At 39.1% G+C, this 21,857-nt stretch overlaps 1 protein-coding gene across 3 annotated transcripts in view; it reads right to left on the bottom strand.

The window, feature by feature from the left end:
• Positions 1 to 21,857, bottom strand: part of Kap3 (kinesin associated protein 3) — a 388,285-nt gene that overhangs the window by 96,705 nt on the left and 269,723 nt on the right. For all 3 annotated transcript variants that reach the window (XM_067144995.2, XM_067144996.2, XM_067144998.2), the window contains 2 exons: positions 9,297 to 9,395; positions 9,124 to 9,209 (listed from right to left, as the gene is read on the bottom strand). In XM_067144995.2, the coding sequence (XP_067001096.1) occupies positions 9,124 to 9,209; positions 9,297 to 9,395 (185 nt within the window). The remainder of the gene's footprint in view (positions 1 to 9,123; positions 9,210 to 9,296; positions 9,396 to 21,857) is intronic.

Below are 21,857 nucleotides of genomic sequence, written 5' to 3'. Positions count from 1 at the left end.
ATATACAGTCGGTAGATGAACAGGCACGAATGACAGAAGAGGCATCAGCAAGGGGAGATGCTAAGGAATTGTACAGTATCACAAAGAAACTGTCAAGGAGAGGATTTATCAGGAATAAACCCATTAAAAACAAGAGAGGTGAACTACTGACCACCCGGGGAGAACAGCTACCGAGATGGAAGGAACATTTCTCAGAGTTGCTCAATAGAGATACAGAACAGAATGATAACCAGCAAATGGAACCAGTAGATAGTGACCCAAGAATAAATTTACATCCTCCAACCTGTTCAGAAATAGAGAAGGCCTTGAAACAGATGAGAACTGGAAAAGCACCCGGTATGGATAATATCGCACCAGAAATACTTAAAGCAGATATTGAGACCTCAGCAAAATTATTGCACCCCCTGTTAGAAAAGATCTGGAATGAAGAAAAGCTACCAGCTGAATGGAAGAAAGGCCTGATTGTTAAGATACCAAAGAAAGGGGATATTACTAAGTGTGAACTGGAGAGAAATTACATTGTTGTTGGTACCAAGTAAGGTGCTTTCAAGAATCGTTTCTGAGCGGGTGAAGGATGTTGTGGAATTGCGCCTTAGAAGGGAACAGGCTGGTTTTCGTAAATACCATAGCTGTGTCGATCTCAAAAACACTTTGAGAATCATTTTGGAACAAAATACAGAATGGCAGAACACCCTCTAATTGACTTTCATTGATTTTGAGAAGGCCTTCGACTCTGTAAATAGAAGAGTTATGTGGCAAACACTTGAAGAATATGGTATACCACAAAATATTCTGAATATTATAAAGGATATGTACAAGGGTTATAAATCTCAGGTTCTGCATATGGGAGATCTTACTGAACCAATAGATGTGACCTCGGGAGTTCGACACGGCTGTATTCTTTCATCGACGCTTTTCCTACTTGTGTTGGATAGTGTGCTCAGGAGAGTGTATCGATGTCGGAAGAGGGGGATCCAGTGGGGCTTACAAGATATGTTAGAAGACCTTGTTTTTGCAGATGACATCTGCCTACTGGCTCAACGGTTCCGAGATATGGAAGAGAAGATTAAGCGGTTGAAGGAGGAGGCAGAGGATGCTGGATTTAAATATTAATAAGACCAAGGAGATGAGGGTCAATTCCAAGATTGATGATAAATTGTCTATAGACGATAAAGAGGTAGAACAAGTAGACTCCTCCATATACCTTGGGAGTATGGTTACTACTACTGGAGGAGCAGAAGATGACATTAAGAGTCTTATTAGGAAAGCAAATGGTGCTTTTGTTCAATTGTATTCTATATGGGAAAACAAGAACATTTCTAGAAAAACTAATTTTTAACACAAATGTTAAGTCCGTTCTGTTTTACAGCTGTGAAACGTGGAAAGTTACCCAGAAGACGACTAAACAACTGCAAGTCTTCATGAATTGCTGTCTAAGACGTATCATCAACAAAAGATGGCCGGATGTTATTTCAAATGAAGATCTATGGGAAGAAACTAACCAGCAGCCAATTGAAATGCAGATAAGGGAGAGAAAATTGTGTTGGATAGGACATACTTTAAGGAAGCCCGCTGGAGCCATTGAAAAGACACCGCTCGACTGAAACCCCCAAGGCGCTGGAAAGCGCGGACGTCCAAAGAAGACCTGGAAAAGGACGATCGAAGAGGAATGTCTAACAGTGGGAAAAACTTGGAATGAAGTGAAGAGGTTAGCCAACAATAAGAACAGATGAAAGTGTTTCACAGAAGCCCTATGCTCCAGGAGGAGCAACAGGAAATAAGTAAGCAAGTTATGTCACACGATACATAGGTGTATCTGTAGGTAGCACCACTTCCCTTTGGTGTGTTGCACTGCTCTCTGGTGCTACCAGATGGTCTCCAGACGTCCCCTGCCAACTATGGTGTGAGGGTAGCTCTAGGCATGATGGACGAAGTTTTACGTTTGCTTGGCAGCGTAGTCCTGCATTTTGCAGCTTAGCCCTGCACCAGTGTTTACAGTATGTATTAATATTGTTCACATGAAAAGGTCTAACACAGTTACGTACGTTTTACCATTATTCATGCATCTTGCATATTTTTAAAGTTTTACTCAGGTCTTATGGTGACGATAGGATGGGAATGGGAAGGAAGTGGTCATGGCCTTAATTAAGGTACAGCCCCAGCAGTTGTCTGGTGTCAAAAAGGAAAAACACAGAAAACCCTCTTCAGGGCTGCCAACAGTGGGGTTCTAACCCACTATCTCCTGAATGCAAGCTCACAGCTGCACGACCCTAAACACATGGCTAACTCACTCAGTCAGGATGCTGCGCTACACTGCACTACCGAAAGACGATCCAATTTATTGTTTTACTAGTGCTTTAACATCCCACTAACACATCAAAAGTTTTCTGTGATGCAAGGATGGTAGAGGGCTAGGATTAGGAATGTAGCGTCCATTGCCTTAATTAATGTGCAGCCGTAACATTTCCCTGATGCACAAATGAGAAGCCAAGGAAAATCATCTTCAGGGCTGCAGATGGCAGGTATCGAACCAACCATCACCTGAATGCAAGCTCACCGCTACACGACCCTAACCACATGGCCGACTCACTCAAGATGATCCAACGACCTCAGCAACTTAATTGAAGCTGCGTCCATCCTCCACCAATGCAACTGCCTTTGCAGCATCTTCACAGCTAAGATGTATGTTTTACTGAGAATTGTTGGACATAGACAACTGATGGAAATGTTAGCAAATGGTTCAAAAATCTTAAAAACATGTTACCTAGTATCGCTACATCAATGATAAGTGAACTGCAAGACTCATAACCCCCATTATTTTTTATTTTTTTTTGCTACCCTCCATAAAATCAATATAAGTCCTTGATTGATTGTGAGTAATAAACCACCCTAAGGATGGTCACATTCTCAATTTCTTTTCACAGTTACTTCAGAGGCATGTTCTAATGTGCGGAAATTTTTAAAATGTGAATAGAACTCTTTCACAGCTAATTTTATTTAAAGATAAAAATTTCATTGTTCCGTATTGAAATTATTGATGTTAAAAATTAAATATTTGAAAAAGAGGTTCAACCTATTCAATACTTAAAGAAATGCAGTAATCACATTCCTATTTAAATGGGACCGGTTTCGACCTTAGTCCAGGTCATCATCAGCCGTAAAAACATGTACAATGTTTATGAATATTGGAGGTCAGTTTCACACTCTGATGGGCACAAAGACACGACACCACATTCTGTCATGCACAAAGTCACAGCACTATCAACTAATATACGAAGATCAAAAAAACTTGAAGTCGCAGACGAATAGATTTGTAGTAGAAAGCCGCCAGCTCCTGGTGATCAGCGCGGCACATTCAAGGTCATGCCCAGCGGTCGGACGCCAAAGTAGAGTGGAGAATGTTTTGAAGGTCCAGAATTTGTTACGGTTGTGGGAAGTTAAGTACGTATATAAAAATATACGACGCAAATCAGAATAATTGAATGAGTACTCATCTTGGAACAAAATACAGAATGGCAGAACACCCTCTAATTGACTTTCATTGATTTTGAGAAGGCCTTCGACTCTGTAAATAGAAGAGTTATGTGGCAAACACTTGAAGAATATGGTATACCACAAAATATTCTGAATATTATAAAGGATATGTACGAGGGTTATAAATCTCAGGTTCTGCATATGGGAGATCTTACTGAACCAATAGATGTGACCTCGGGAGTTCGATACGGCTGTATTCTTTCATCGACGCTTTTCCTACTTGTGTTGGATAGTGTGCTCAGGAGAGTGTATCGATGTCGGAAGAGTACTCATTCAATTATTCTGATTTGCGTCGTATATTTTTATATACGTACTTAACTTCCCACAACCGTAACAAATTCTGGACCTTCAAAACATTCTCCACTCTACTTTGGCGTCCGACCGCTGCACATGACCTTGAATGTGCCGCGCTGATCACCAGGAGCTGGCGGCTTTCTACTACAAATCTATTCGTCTGCGACTTCAAGTTTTTTTGATCTTCGTATATTAGTTGATAGTGCTGTGACTTTGTGCATGACAGAATGTGGTGTCGTGTCTTTGTGCCCATCAGAGTGTGAAACTGACCTCCAATATTCATAAACATTGTACATGTTTTTACGGCTGATGATGACCTGGACTAAGGTCAAAACCGGTCCCATTTAAATAGGAATGTGATTACTGCATTTCTTTAAGTATTGAATAGGTTGAACCTCCTTTTCAAATATTTAATTTTTAACAGCTAATTTTATAGCAAAAATATTTAATTTATTTTACATAAATATGTCTTTTGGCTGGGGGGAGGGGTCATCGGAAAATGTGTGTAACAGGACGAAATGTGTGACGGAAATGACGTCACGAGTCGCTATCGTAGGCCTTAGTCGCGAAGGAAGCTACGACTGTGGGTTTGTATAAATAGTGTGTGTTGAAATAGAAAGTGTACCGTCAGTGATGTCACATTACTTCTTACTGTAGCCCTTGGTCGCCAAGGAAGCTGCGACCGTGGGTTTGTATAAACAGTGTGTGTTGAAATAGAAAGGGTACCGTCAGTGAAGTCACATTAGGCGTTACCGTAGGCCTTGGTCGCCAAGGAAGCTGCGACTGTGGGTTTGTATAAACAGTGTGTGTTGAAATAGAAAGTGTACCGTCAGTGAAGTCACATTACTTCTTACTGCAGCCTTGGTCGCCAAGGAAGCTGCGACTGTGGGTTTGTATAAACAGTGTGTGTTGAAATAGAAAGGGTACCAACAGTGACGTCGCACTACTTCTTACTGTAGGCCTTGGTCGCCAAGGAAGCTGCGACTGTGGGTTTGTATAAACAGTGTGTGTGGAAATAGAAAGGGTACCAACAGTGGTGTCACATTACTTCTTACTGTAGCCCTTGGTCGCCAAGGAAGCTGCGACTCTTACTGTAGCCCTTGGTCGCCAAGGAAGCTGCGACTGTAGGTTTGTATAAACAGTGTGTGTTGAAATAGAAAGTGTACCGTCAGTGGTGTCACATTACTTCTTACTGCAGCCCTTGGTCGCCAAGGAAGCTGCGACTGTGGGTTTGTATAAACAGTGTGTGTTGAAATAGAAAGTGTACCGTCAGTGGTGTCACATTACTTCTTACTGTAGCCCTTGGTCGCCAAGGATCATCATCATTATCATCATAATTTCTTCACTCCAGCAAGCCGGGTGTGGTTGTGTACAAGCCTCCTCCAGTTTGTTCTATTCATCCACAGATGCTGCTCATATATGTGACACCAGTTCGCATCTGTAACTTCAAGGTCCTTCATTATCTGTTTTTCCCAAACATCATGAAGTCTTCCTCTCAGTCTCTTCCCAGGAACATTGTGGTCAAAGTATGTTCGAAGAGTCCTGTGAGGGTTCATTCTTTTCATGTGACCATACCATTGCAATCTCTTCACTTCTAGAGTCTCCAGAAAGCTTCTTTCCAATCCAAGCTGTTGTCGGATATCCACATTCCTTATTTTATCCATTTTTGCTTTTTGTAGACGAGAACGGAGAAACTTCATTTCTGTTGCCTGAAGATGACTCTTAGTTGGTCCTGTAAGTGTTGCTGCTTCCAGGCCATACGTCAATATAGGTACTAGATATATTTTGTACAAGCTGATCTTGGAAACTAACGGAAATGTTTCATCCCAAAGTATTTGACGTACAGAGTGATAGAATTTGGAAGCTTTCTGTATTCTGTTACTAATTTCTTGATGTATGGTATTGTCTGATGCCAGAACACTACCTAAATACTGGAAGTTGTCTACAATATCCATCTCCTCATCTCCAGTTCTTAGATGAACAGTTGGAGGGTTTCAACTCATCACCAAGCCAACTGTCTTCGTTTTACTGATTTTGAGACCAAAGGTTGTAAAAGCTTCATGCCAGAGATCTAGTCTAGTTTGTACTTCCGCTTCTGTCTCACCCCATACCATTACATCATCAGCAAAAACCAGAGCATTAGTTGTTGGATCCTTTCTCTTAACCACTTTTAAAACTTCATCCATTATGATTATGAAGAGAAGTGGTGAAAGACAACTTCCTTGCTGGACTCCACTCTTCGTTTCAAACCAACCTGACCTTCCATCTTGGACCTGGACACTACACTTAGTTTCATCATATAATCATTGTATTCGTGTTATGATGTCATCGGGCACTTTCTTGCGTCTCAAACATTCCCATATATGCCTGCGTGGTACATGGTCATATGCTTTCTCGATGTCCAGAAAAACAATTATAAGTGTTTTACCTTTCTTCCAATACTTCTCATAGAGCATTTTGGTGACAAAAATGAGGTTTATAGTTCACCTATGAGATCTAAATCCATGTTGTTCCTCCTCAAGTGTAGATTCAACACATTTTCTAATCCTGCTCTCAAGGATGGATTCGTAGATTTTGAAGCCATGTGACAGCAGAGTTATACCTCTGTAGTTGGTACATTTCTTTTTATCACCTTTTTTCAAAACAATGGGATGATGACTCCTTGCTTCCAGTCATTGGGTATTACATTCTCTTTCCAGATTCTATTTAGTACCCTGTACATCCACTGTTTTCCTACCTCTCCTAGTGCTTTGATCATCTCAACACTTAATTCATCTGATCCAGTTGATGTGTTGTTTTTCAGCTTAGATATTGCTGTCTCTACTTCCAACCATGTCAGACTAGTGGTATTTGTGCTGCCAAAATCATAAGGTTCGTCGTCTAATGGAGTGACATTTTCATAACAGTTCAGCAAAGTTTCAAAGTGCCTTTGGAACTCCTGTAATATTTTGATCTTATCCCTAGACACCTCACCATTAAGAAGTTCTACAGATTGGATAGATTCGTTTTGAGTTCTTCTATTCTTAACAATACTGTATAACAGTTTATTTCCATCCTGCGTTATTTCGGTAGCCAGATCTTCCTTGCATTTCTGCTTTTCAGCTACAACCAACTGTTTGACCTGTAATTTTTTCTTTCTGTAAAGTGACAGCTTCTCCTCTATTTCATGTTGATCTCCCCGCGTTCTTGCTTGATATAAGGATCTTCTTGCATGGTTTCTGTCATTGATAGCCTTTTTAATATCATCATTCCACCAGGCAGTTTCTTTAGGTTTTCTTATTTGACTCCGTCGTCCCACATACTTTTTCTGCTGTACCAACCAAAACCTTCTTTAGAGTATCCCATTCTTCATCTACCAATTTCAGTTCTTCTCTTGGCAACAGCCTGTGGACACCTTCCCTGAATTCTTCCTTTACACTTGGCTCGGTTAATCGCCAAGTTTTTATTTTTGGGATTCTTTTGTTACAGACTTTGGGAGGACTTTCCTCTGCAATAACTGCAACCAGCAGTCTATGGTCTCCACCAAGGTCTTCACTTGGAATGACCTTAACATTATTGACATTTTTCCATACATTTTGATCTATCAGAATATAATCTATTACTGTACCTATTTTATCATCCCAGCTATATCTTGTGATTTTATGGGAGTCCCTTTTCTTGAACCAAGTGTTACTCACTATTAGGTTGTTTCTCATGCATAGATCTAGCATATATTCTCCCTCATCATTTCTGTTTCCCATTCCATGAGGGCCCAGTATGGATTCATATCCTGTTCGTTGTGAGCCAACTTGTGAATTAAAATCACCCATTACAATTAGATTGTCATACTGAGTGTGTTCTTCCAAGTTATTAAGGAAGTTGGCCTTTTCCTCTTTTGGGCATCCTACCTGTGAAGCATAGACTTGGATCACATTTTACTTTTTCCCTCCTAAGTTCACAGATAACTTAATTATCCTTTCACTAATAAACTCAACTTCACTACAAGCATCTATGTCTTTATGTATTAAAAATCCTACTCCATTATTAGATTCTACTTCATTTCCAGACCAGTAGAGAATATAGTCCAATCTGATATTCATTTTCCCAGTTTTCTTCCACTTTGTTTCACTTAGGCCCATGATCAGAAGTTTCTTCCTTTCCATGAGGTCGACCAGCTCTTCAGTTTTGTTTGTCAAGGTCAGGATATTTAATGTTCCCACTCTGATACTTTGTCTTAGTTTGGTTTTGGGTAGCTGGTGTAACATCGGGCTGTAAACCGTCATTCACACCAAACTGATGTTGTCCTTGTGAATTCCTACATCCGAGGCTCGTATTATTCTTGAAAGCAACTTCTTCAGTAATGCCTCTGTTGACCTGGTGAGCCTAACACAGACTGAGATTTTCTTTCAGGGTTTTCTCCCTTAGCCTTTGGTGTCCAGTTACCTCAACGTACAAAGCAGCAGGTTGTACTCATATTAATCCCTGAATACAGGGCTGCCTCTTCCGCCATCTCCACCATAGCGAAGTCCACCTTCTCCGCTGTAGAAGTTGTTGAGGTCTTCGCTCGTAACCCTGAGCTGGGACCCTTACCAGATGTTACACACCGGGTCAGTGTGTTCTGGGACTCACATAGGCAGGGGCGCCACTCCCTGGGTAGGACTGACTCCGAAAAGGGTCCCTACCTGCTATCTAGGTCGCCAACAATGCCCTGTGAAATGATATAAATAAATAGTTCGTTATCAATATTTGAGTTTCATTCATCAAAAGACACATTCATGATGATTAACTTTTTACAAAGCAGAAAAGGGTTGTTTTTCAACGTGTTTCACTGTTTTGGCTGGTCAGTGTACAAACAGCAACTAAAAGTTTAATAAAACATCTGATGTAATCTCAGTTACAAAAACTGAAGAATATTCAAACAACTGTTTAGAAGGGGGGCAACACAATTAAACTGTTCTTTGCCAGCCAGCATGTTCTTACCCTAAGAATATGGAGCAGATATTACTGAAAGTTAAGTTCACACTGACAGGACTGAGAATTTGGGGGGAATTGTTGGGTTACTCCCTTAAATATTAGCATTATATACAGACATAGAAACTGATCAATGTGTGTCAGTTTCATAAAAATGGAGTCAAGGATATGTGGTTATGTCAAAGGAGTGCTGTGCTTGGTAATCAGCTAATACTCATAACCCTACTGAATGGAAAGGTAAAGAGATTCATTGCTATTAGTATACTTCCATTAGATAATCAAAGATTTCCTATTCATGCAGGATCACTACGGATAAAAAAGATGTCCAACCAAAGTCATACTCACAGCAATAATTTCCAAGCATGCATTACAGACTTTTCGAATCTGTGTATTTTTATCATGCATAAGATCGATGAGGTACGCAGGAGCCTCTGAAAGACAACCAAATTCATGATATTACAGCTAAAACACGTGAACATCTCAACAGATTATTACAAGAATCTATGCCAAACGTTTACCTGTCTCTTTGATGAGATAGTCACGGGTGGCGACATGTCGTGAAATCTGATAAAAGACGTATATTATTTGAAGTACCATTTCATCATCCTCCTGCTTAGCTGAAAAGAAATAATATCTTGTGTACTATACACTGCTGGTTAAAAATCATTGTTTAAATGATGATTATTTTCTCCTGAAAATTTTCATACTTAAGTTCTGATTGTGTTAAATATTGGAAAGAACTTGCACTCATAGGACACACAAGAGATTGCAGGGAGGAGCAGTCGTCATAGAAACTGCCTTACAGCTAGGTAGTAGAAAATATTGGCCTGCTCTTAGTGGCTTTCTTGGTCTTTGTATTTGTGCTCTCATTACCATTGACTGTGGTGTTTCTTTTAAGACTTCTACAGAACTTTCTTTGAGAGTGCATAGATTTTTATGACTCAACAGACACATTTTCTGCCTTCATAATGTCTACGTTCGCAAGAAGGGGAAAACAATTCATGGGGAAGCTGGTAATAACATTATTAAGCAGTGTGATCGGGAACTTACAGAAGATAAACTCACGTACTTATTGATACCGCTTATTACTGATTAGACCGGTGTGTTTGTTTGAAGTATCGCTATTATTCAAAAGGAGGGAATTTCCGCAAGAGAATCTTCAGCAACTACTCCAGGTTAAAAGCGATTAAAAAATTTTTCTTGCAAGTTTCTTTACGTTGCATCAACACAGATAGGTCTTATGGCGATGATGGGACAGGAAAGGACTAGGAATGGGAAGGAAGCAGTTGTGGCCTTAATTAAGGTACAGTCCCAGCATTTGCCTGGTGTGAAAATGGGAAACCACGGAAAATGATCTTCAGGGCTGCTGACAGTGGGGTTCGGACCCACTATCTCCCGAATACTGGATACTGGTCGCACTTAAGCGACTGCAGCTATCTATTTAAAGATAAACATTTCATTGTTCCGTATTGAAATTATTAACATTAAAAATTAAATAATTGAAGTTCAACCAATTCAATACATAAAAGAAAGAAATGTAGTAATTACATTCTTATTTAAATGGGACCGGTTTCGACCCTAGTCCAGGTCATCGTCAGTCGTAAAAACAAGTAGGCGAAATCACACAATGTTTATGAATATTGGAGAAATGGGTCAGTTTCACACTCTGTCAGGCACAAAGTCACAACACTATCAAATAATATATGAAGATTATAAATAAACTCGAAGTCGCAGACGAATAGATTTGTAGAAGCAAACCGCCAGTTCCCGGTGATCAGCGCGGCACATTCAAGGTCATGTGCTGCGGTCTCGAACGCCAAAGTAGAGTGGAGAATGTCTTGAAGGTCCAATATTTGTCTCGGTTGCGGGAAGTTAAGTACGTATATAAAAATATACGACACAAATCAGTATAATTGAATGAGAACTTGTGCTCCTGCTAAGTTCTTGGAAAACAGTTGACTTGAAAAAACAATTGTAAAGAGAAAAAAAATGTAGTAGAAAGCGCAATATCGGAAAACAAATGAAAACTTATATGCACAGTGCACTATTTTTTAAATTGAAAAAATTATTAGGACATGATTGAAGTAGTCGAAGTTGGCGCAAGACAAGAGTTAAAATTTGAAAGAGGAGAACCGAAATGAAGGTCGATTGGGTTTTTTAATTTTTTTATTTTTTAATTTTTTTTTAATTAGAGAAGGTAGAATAAATTAACAGAGGAAGAGTGATAGTGAAAAAAGAGAAAAAATAAAAGAGATTGAAGTTAGATGGTATTGAGGAAGGATAAGATAGGGAAAATGAAGGAGGGGTAGTTTAGGGTGCAGCTATCTAGCTCAGTGATCAAAATCTTAAGAGTATAAATTGGACTGTAATAATTTTGGGAGACGAGTGATTAAAGTAGCTCTTACAGCACCGAAAGATATATTTTTTAAACAATTTGCTTTATGTCATACGGCTCTTGTGGTGACGATGGGATAGGAGGACTTGCCACTGACAAAGCTGTAACACCAGCTGACTGGGAAGAATTTGAATGGCATGTCATGAAACTGGAAAACAAGTTCTGGAGGATCAAATGGATAACATAACATTGTGGACTCAAGTGAAAACAAAAACAGAAGTGGTTCATCCTCTGACTATGAACTCGCCGGATCTCTGAATGACAGTGATAGTGATTAGAATAATTTGTCTTTTTATGACATATCTGTAACTCTTTGCCCTATTATTAGACTAAAAACAGAGTGAAGTAAACTTACTGTGAGTCAGAGCATAAACATGACATTTCACTCAAGACATTTTAACAGATTCCAAACTAATTTTTTATGTAAATATCCAAGGTGGTTTTGATTTCTCTGTAAATCTAGGTACTGGACGTCGTTTGATAGTGGTTCTAAATAGAAACAGCATCATCCTGTTTGATGATGATGATGCATGTTATTTAAAGGCGCCCAACACCTAGGTCATCAGCCCCTGATGGAACGAGATGAGATGAAATGTAATGTAATTCCAATATTCATCCACTGACCATAATTCAAAACATGATGAATGAATGAACAAATGAATATTGTAACCGTACATGCGACAATTACGCTCACACATAATAATAATAATAATAATAATAATAATAATAATAATAATAATAATAATAATAATAATAATAATGCGGTAATAAAATATAAATATAGAAATGGTTGTAAATAACGCAGTGGCGGTGTATTCACATCAGAACATGGAAACGTGACAGGTAACTTTCAATACGCAAAATTAATTTAAATACAAGGGAACACTTACAGGCCTAAAAATGACAACTAAGAGAGGATAGTGGAAGGTGCTTGGAATCCCTACGAGGTCCATGGGAATGTATGACGTTATGGGGGAGAAAAGCCTTACATGAAACACCCTCTAGCTCAACTATATTAAAAATAACAACGAAAAATTACAAAACAAAGTTAAATCACAAAGCAGCTGATACTTAACGCTTTTGACAAACTGATACAATTACGAATTCAAAAACACAAATAAATGGATTGTTGAATTTTTTTTAAAAACGTGAAAGACTTGAAATTATTAACAGTGGGAATCTAGGGCGAACTCGGACATGTTAAATTTTAAAAAGGACATTAAGCAAGGAAATACCGAAATATCAAAATGACATTAAACGAAACCAGAAAACATAGAGATTAACATTGAAATAACACCACGGAAGGCAGGAGTTCTCGAGGGAAGCCCTCGAGCTTGCGCTCGCTAGAGCAGTCGGATGTAAATGACGCCGAGCACACGCATGAATATCCTGAAGCCGGCAGAAAGTCCGGAAATGGCCTGATCACAACCAACCAATAAGGTCAAACTTACACTAGATTCCCGGTCCTTTTCGCCAATAAGAAATGGTTAGTTTAGCAAATGGAATTGCATGACCATATATGGTCATGTTAAGATAATTAGCAATTGCACAAGTTCTGGAACATTACGATTACAACACCAAAAATTTCATCATTGGAAACCACACGTGTCGTACAGGGTGTCTCAATTTAAATAACCTTTTACATTTTAAAATCACATTACAAACATCAAATCAACCTTTGGACAAGTTACACCCTTGCTGACATTAATTTAAATTATCAACCACATAAATTTACAGAGCCCAGAGTTCTTATTTCTTCAATTCTCAAAATATTACAAACAAAAATAAAAAATAAAACTTTTACATTTCCAAACTCTACATTCTTGCAACACACAACATCCAGTTCCAGTTCTCCGTGCCACCACATATTACAAATATTAATGTAAAATAATCAGCGGATTCAACCCACAATATTGGAAGTTAAAACAATTCCAAAATCCATCCTCGGGCTAAAATTAAAAAAGTCGATGATGAACAATGATTATGAAATTAAAACAATGAGTGGATCTGACCGGCAATACCCCACCTTTCCATAAAATAACTTAAAACAATGGTATAAACTATCAAGGGCTTCCAAAGCAAAATCTTAAATTGATGATGCTTGTTCTCTTCAGAGGTCTAAAATCCAGGACACTGGCCCCTTATAATGGTACTAATCGCTGGTAAAATAGAACCATAGTGTTACTCGTGTAATCACAAGTAACGCAGATCTATGGCACCATTCGTAGGGAACACAGACCCTGATGTTTCTCACATTGTGGTACTAATCATAGGCAATGTAGACCCAGGGTGTTGCTCATATAGTGGTACTAATTGCAAGCAAAGTTGACCCATGGTGTTCCTAATGTGATAGTACTAATCACAGGTAATCTCATGGTTCAAAGTCCATCATTCCTAGTCACCCATTTTAGTCACCTCTTACGACAGGCAGGGGATACCATGGGTGTATTCTTCATCTCCGTCCCCCACCACAGGGGGTCATGCGATTTGAATTTTAAACCATCATAATTAAATTATTTAATAATAATAATTCATTGTTATTTAATTGTGCATTGGAGAAGGTTATGCGTGAATGGAACAAGAAATGCCAACCAACTATCAAGATCGGTAGAAATATTAAACTCAACTGCCTAGCTTTTGCGGACGATTTAGCATTACTTGCCAATACAATGTCTTCTCTGTCTTCTTCGTTTTGCCTCATGACTGAGGCGTCGTGACTATCATAATATTCAGCCCTCTAGCCGATGAATCATACTCCGCCATTCTTCCCTACCTAAAGCTTTCAATGTGGTTACTCTGAGAGAACACTGTAGGGGGCCGTTCACCATGTCAATCCATCACGTTGGTATTCGTCCTCGTTGTCTGGTTCCCTGGACTTTGCCCTCAACAATCAGCTTTTGAAGACTACCATCTCGATGCATTATATGTCCAAAGTAGCGTACAATCTGCTGAGAGACCCTACACGATAGACAAACTTTTATCTGAAGTTGGTTCAGGATTGATGTGTTCGTGCGATGAGCTGTCCAAGGAATCCTTAACATTTTCCTCCAGCACCACATTTCAAAGCTATTAAATTGAACAACTAGAAATTATAGCCAAAAAGTGGGATTACAAATTTCATTTGAAAAAAAACAGAAATGATGCCAACTTTTAAAGTTGATTTACCAGTTATTCAACTGAACAGTAATAAAGAGATTAACATTGTTCAGAAATTCAAATATCTTGGGGAAATAATAACATGGAACACAAATGAAAAAGAAGCAATAGAACACAGAACAAATAAATTTAAACAAGCACAAAGACTTACCTGGCCAACCTATAAAAAGAAATCTCTTTCGATAAACGCTAAGCTGAAACGCTATAATTCCATAGTTAAACCAGAGGCAATGTATGCTAGTGAAACTTTACTCAAATTAAATGTAAAATCTACAACAGACAAATTACAGAAAACTGATAGAAGAATTATTAGAACAATTATTAATAAAAAACACCAAAACTCCGCCAGTGCCGGTCCCAAGCCCGGGGCTTCATCTCGCAAGTGATGAGGAAGGAGGAGGGGGAGGAGTAACACCTCGTAAAAAAACCAGGGTTCATCTGGCTCCGGATGATAGCACCCTGTAAGGGCCCCTGTCTGGGTTACAGACGAAGAAGGCGATCAACAGCTTTCACAGAAATAGAATACCCTCAATAACCTCAATGGTGTTGAAGGTGAAGAATAATCTATCCCCGACAGTTGAGCTACAATCCAGATACATCTGCTGGAAAGGAGCAACCCTAAGGCTTACAACTTTAGTGGTATCATGAGCTGACCCCGGTCGGCTCCCCCAACAACTCCCATTAACTCGCATGATGGAAACATTTCTTACGGTAACTACTCCAGGTGGCAGCCTCAAGAGGAAATCCACCACTGCTACAAGCAGTGCATTTGGGCCATCGCATTCTGGAGAGCCCAAACTACCATGCATAGATGAGTCAGAGCATCTAGGAAACCCATTGCCATCAGACACATCCAGACTGAATACAACAAAATTAAAACCTAAACGGAAACACTTTTTTGGCACGCTGAACATAAATTCACTCCTAAAAACAGGAAAACTTAAACAACTTACAGACGTAATGGACCAGCAAAATATTCTGATCATGGCACTTCAAGAAACAAGATTCATGGATGACATCGCGATGGAATCAAGCAACTATAGAATCCTGAAAGGCAAGGTTGGCATAAGGATCATGAAGAATATGCCACACTTAGGAACAGCATTTGTAATCAATAAAAAGATTCTAAATTCGGTTATAGACTTCCAGTCTCCAAATGGAAGGCTCTCACTACTAACCATTAAGTGTGCAAAGAAAATGTACACCCTCATTAATGCTCATGCGCCAATTAATGACGTCAATCGAACTAACCCACAAAAGGTAGATGATTTTTGGGAAGAATTAGAATTGGTGACATCAGAAATTCCTGATAATCATGTGAAAATACTACTTGGGGATTTCAACGCACAGGTAGGACGAGAAAAAGTCTACAAGAGAATAGTGGGGGATTTCCCAGCTCATAGAAGAACCAACAGAAATGGGCAAAGACTTATAGAGTTCTGTAGGAACTTTAATTTGAAACTGATGTCCACTCATTTCAAGAAGCTTCCTAGGAAACAAACGACGTGGGCATCACCAAACAAACTATTAGGAGAATATCAAATTGATCACGTTGCAATCTCCCATAGAAGTCAAAAAGAAATCATGAATGTTAAAGTTAAGAAAGGAGCCAACATAGAAACAGATCACAATTTAACAATCATCAAGATAAAGTTTATTCCCAGCAGCAAGAAGAAACGCACAAACAACAGAGTACTAAGATTCGACACTCAAAAGCTGAAACAGAACAGCAACAAGTACCAAGAACTGACAAACATTGAAACAACTGAATGGAAGCAAATGCAGCAGACCATGATAGGAGCAGCCAAAGAAACAGCATTACTCAAGAAAACACGAAAACATCCATGGTGGAATGAAAGATGTGAACAGGCAATATCACTCAGACTACAAAGATGGAAGAAGTGGTACTCATCAAAGAAAGAGGAAGATTACAACAGCTTCAAAGAACAAAGAAAATCAACAGCAAAAACCATAAGAGGAGAAAAAAGAAAATTTGAGAAAGAACAACTGGCTGCAATAGAACAAAACTTCCAAAAGAATAACACGAGGGACTTTTACAAGACATTTAAGAGGAGTCTTTCTAAATACCAACCACCGAGCTTGTGTTTCAAGAAAGAGGATGGCACCATCGCAACAAACAATGAAGAAAATTGCCAACTGTTAGCAGAATACTTTAAACAGCTACTTAACTGCCCAGTTCCAGAGGAGAAGCTCGCCACAGAACATACTCAACAGAACCCAGACTCCACACCGCCAGATGAAACAGAAATCACAAATCTAATCAAGAAGCTTAAGAACAACAAAGCAGCTGGTGAAGACTCAATAACGAGTGAACTATGGAAGCATGTGAGCCCCCAAATGATCAAGAACCTATGCCAGTTAATGCAAGAAATCTGGAACACTTGTAAGATTCCTGATGATTGGAAATTAGCCTTAATACACCCACTACACAAGAAAGGGGACAGAACAGATGTCAGCAATTACAGAGGCATCTCACTCCTTCAAGAGACATACAAGATACTATCTATGGCATTGCTATCAAGATTAGAACAACAAGTTGAACACAAAATTGGCGAATACCAGGGAGGCTTTCGGAAGGGATGATCATGTGTGGAACAAATTTGGAACCTTAAGACAATACTGAAGGACAGAGTTGCCAGGGGCAAGAAGTATGTAGCAGTTTTTGTTGACTTTCAAAAAGCATATGATTCAGTTGATAGGAGCACATTGTTTAACGTCCTTAGAGAAATGGGTACAGATAACAAGACATTACAACTAATAAAGGAGACCTTAACAAACACATACTCAAAGGTTAAGTTTATGGGAGAGATATCTGAACCCTTTGAAATCAAGACAGGTGTAAGGCAAGGAGATTGCCTATCCCCACTGCTGTTCAATTGTGTCCTGGATAAAGTCATCAAAGAATGGGAAAAAGAACTCGCAGAAAAAGGCATTACAGACCAAATAAGGATAGGATACAAGAAAGAGAACATCACTATCAACTGCTTGGCATTTGCTGACGATCTTGTACTGTTATCAGAAAATATTGAATCGGCGATAATACAAGTTAACACTTTAAAAGAGGTAGCAATGAAAACTGGTCTGCAGATATCATTTGAAAAGACACATTTCATGACCAACATTAAAGAAGCCCCAAGATACATAGTAACAACAAACAATGATAAGATAGATAAAGTTGTTAAATTCAAATACCTTGGTGAGATTATACAACCTAATGGGCTTGATAAAGAAGCAAACCGCGAGAGAGCCAGAAAAATGGAGCTTGCATTCCACCTTACAACAAACACATACAACAAGAAAGCGATCTCTATTAGGACACTATCAGGCAGTAATTCAACCAGAGTGCTTGTATGCTTCAGAATGCCTGGGATTAACAACCAGGAAAGACATTGAAGAAATTGAGAAGAAGGAAAGAAAGATTCTAAGAAAAATCCTCGGTCCAAAGAAATGTACTGACACATATCGATTACGCAGTAACAAAGAAATATATAAAATATGCAGTAGGATTTCAGATGTCATTCGAAAGCGAAGAGTTAAATTTTTTGGACATATTTCAAGAATGCCTGATAACAGACTTGCCAAGAAAATCTTTAACCACTTCAATAAGCCCAATAGGAAAGGCAGCTCTTATGAAAAATGGTTTGTTAACACGAAGAAGGATTTGCAAGAAATGAACATCACACATCAAGACATCCACAATAGAACCACCTTCAGAAACAAGTAACACACATTTAAGGGTTTCCTAGAGCCAGAAACAGCGACCAAGAAGAAACAACAATGGACGGCTGAAAGAAAAGAAGCAGCAAGCAGGAGGATGAAGGAGTACTGGCGCCAAAGAAAGTTTAAATCATGAGGAGTTATTTACGTGGTCCACAGCTGGCCAAAATCGATAGAAGAAGAAAAAAACACCAAGTTGATGGACAGTGAAGACTGTTGCCTAACAACAGTGTCTATCGTGAGTGTGAATCAATAATATCTACAATGCGTAAAAGAAGAATTTCCTTTTTCTGTCACATATCAAGATTACCAGACACCAGGATATTGAAACAACTATTTGATTACTTTGTGAAAAATAAAATCAATAATAATTGTTTCAAAGAAGTTCAGGATGATTTGGAAGAATTGGGTATAACTCGGCAACAAATCAAAGACAGAAAAGAGAAGAGGATTTTGAAGAACAAAAGCATAAGTCTCAAACTAAAAACAGTTGAACGGAAACAATATACTATATCGGACACATAAAGGGCTTCCCAGTCAGAGAGGATGAGAAAGTTCTGGGAGAAGAAAAAGAAGAAATTAACTCAAATGTATTGATTTAAGTGCTCCAATGTAGGCGTAAAATATGTAAATAATAAATTGACATCTTGAGTGAATTGGAGTAGATGACAAAACAACAGAAATTATACGGCAGACCTGAATTCTCACTTGCTCTAAAGTAAAATTCAGGGAGTTTGAAATTAAAACAGGAGTAAGGACCATCACAGATTCTCTTTAACTGTGCGTTGGAGAAGGTTATCTGTGAACGGAGAAAAGAACTTGTCAAGAATAGTTTACATTAGAGATCCTTTCTGGACTTGACTAACATCCCCACAGCTCCACAATAACTAGACAAGATTGTGCAGAAGAGAAGCTGTTGATGCTGTTTATACACAACAGGCAGTAAAGAAAATCAAAGAGGACCCAATTTTGAGGTCAGAATTGACAGAACTTTGAGGGACCTAACTAACAAGGCACCTGGAGTTCATGACATTCCCTCTGAATTGCTGACTGCCTTAGGAGAAACCAGCATGGCAAGGTTATTATTCCATTTAAAATGTAAGATGTATGATACAGGAGAAGTACCATTCGATTTTCAGCAGAATGTTGTTATACCTATACCCAAGAAAGCTCGTGCTGACAAGTGTGAAAACTACTGCACCATTAGTTTAATATCTCATGCCTGCAAACTTTTAACATGTATTATTTACAGAAAAATTGAAAGACAAGTTCTGAGTTTAGAGAAAATCAATTAGGCTTCAGAAAAGATGTAGGAACACTTGAAGCAATGCTGACTATCGAAAGGACAAGCCCACATACATGGCATTCGCAGATCTAGAAAAGACATTTGGTAATGTTGATTGGACCAAGCTATTTGAGATTTTGAAGGAGATCGGGATCACATGCTGAGAAAGAGGAATTATCTACAATCCTTACAAAAAACTGTCTGTGGTGATTAGAATCAAGGGCTTTCAAACAGAAGTAGCAGTCCAGAAAAGAGTGAGGCAAGGCTGCAGTTTGTCCCCCCTCCTTTTTAATGTTTATACAGAACAGGCAGTAAAGGAAAACAAAGAGGAATTTGAAAAGGGAATCACAATCCAAGGAGAGGAAATCAAACGCATGAAATTTACCAATGATATTGTTATTTTATCTGAGACGGCAGAAGATCTGGAGAAATTGGTGAATGGTATGGACAGACATGAGAAAGGAGTACAAGATGACAGTAAGACAAAAAACAAAATTAAAGGAGCGCAGTCGAACAAAGTTAGCCGATGATAAATATTAAATTAAATTGAAATGTGGTGTTACAGAAAAATGGTGAGAAAAGATTAATTTGGCTAAACTTGATGAGAAGAAGGGATAGAATGATAGGGGACACATCTTAAGACACCCAGGACTTGTTCAGTTCATCTTTGAGGGAATTGTAGGTGGTAAGAATAATAGGGTTAGACCAACATATGAATATGATAAGCAGATTAAAGCAGATGTAGGATGCAGTAGTTACGTAGAAATGAAAAGAATAGCACAGAATAGGGTGGCATGTAGCGCTGCACTAAATCAGTCTATGGACTGATGACTCAAACAACACTGATTGCACAGAGTCTGATGTTGTGATCAACATTCTGTAGTTATCTCTGTTGAAGATCTCAGTGGGGACAATTTCTAGTTGTTCTAGATCTTTTCGAGCAAGTCTTGTTCACTTGACACTGATTTTACAAATTGTTTGATAATTCTCATTAAAATGTTACACAGGTTTTGTTTTCTACAAGTTGCTTTACATTGCACCGACACAGATAGGTCTTATGATGACGATGGGACAGGAGGGGATAGGAGTGGGAAGGAAGAGGCCATGGCTTTAAGTAAGATACAGCCTGGTGTGAAAATGGGAAACCACGGAAAACCATCTTCAGGGCTTCAAACCCACTATCTCCCGAATACTGGACACTGGCCACACTTAAGCGACTGCAGCTATCAAGGTCGGTACACAGGATTCAATAACGAGTAAGTTTGTCAGTGTGAGGTCGTCTGCGAAGACCAGGCAGTTGACTATTGGCACGCTTTTGCTGTAACCAATTCTCAACCCTGAGCCATCTGTTGGTGTGTTTGCCCATTTACGAATGATTTTCTCCAGTAGGCAGTAGAAGATGATTGGGGATAAGCACTCCCCTTGTCCAATACATATTCTGATTTCAAGGCTCTGTGATAGTTCTCCTCTTAAGGTCGTATATAGCACCAGTTCAGTCAGTTGTAGATGACCACGACCGTGACTTCCTTGGTACCCTATATAGGAGTCCAGTTAAGTAGTGCCTTGGAGAGGATCTTGCAGGTCAGTGATTGGAGGGAAATCCCACAGTAGTTTTCAAGCTGTGACTTGTCTTCCTCTTTGTGTAGCAGCTGGATGATAACCGAAGCCCAACCGCTTGATAGTTTTTCCGCATTTCAGATGACGGACATGATCTTGTGAATAATTGATACTGACTGCTTATCTCCATGTTTCCATAATTCCGTGATGATGCCATCTTTGCCTGCCACTCTGTTAGATTTGAATTCTGAGATTATTTGCCTGGTGTGAAAATGGGAAACCACGGAAAACCATCTTCAGGGCTGCCGATAGTGGGATTCGAACCTACTATCTCCCGGAGACGGTACAACTGTCGCTGTATACTCAAGTATTAAATACGTCTGACTATCGATTTCTTTCGGTTGTGATGTTGTACTTTTAAAATTATGTTTTTAGATAACGCTAGCGTGTTTACATGCCTATGTTATTTTCCAAAAGCCATTTTGTCATTGTTTATTTTGCTACTCAAGTTGGTCATCTTGTTCATAAAATGAATACTACGGAGCAAGATGATGTGTAAACATCGCAAGGAAGAAGAGGAAAGAATTCTGCAATTTCTTCTTGATAGTGGTGATGAAGATAACTCAGTTTTAACAGTGATAGTGTGTCTGAGAACTGTGACTCCACTTGTGAAAGTGACAGTGAGGATGAAGATAACTTCGTATATAACCTCACCACATTGAGCAACTGGAACTGGAATTTGGCCGTTACTGTTCCGAAAGGCAATGCGTGTGCAGTTGTTGGGGAGCAGTAGGCGTCTGGGTGATCAGTTCACTTTTTGGTAAGGAATTTGCAAGGAAACCAATGCCTATGCAAATAAAATTCTGGAAGATGTCACCCTGCCTGATTACGCCACTAGAGCATGTCCATCTCAAGGTAGCACAACAATGGAAGGCACTAGGGTCATTT

The sequence above is a fragment of the Anabrus simplex genome, chromosome 4 (genome assembly GCF_040414725.1).
Source record: "Anabrus simplex isolate iqAnaSimp1 chromosome 4, ASM4041472v1, whole genome shotgun sequence".
In the NCBI taxonomy this organism is placed as follows: Eukaryota; Metazoa; Arthropoda; class Insecta; order Orthoptera; family Tettigoniidae; genus Anabrus; species Anabrus simplex.
The sequence above is the reverse complement of the archived record's forward strand: the minus strand, read 5'-3'. Positions and strand labels throughout refer to the sequence as shown.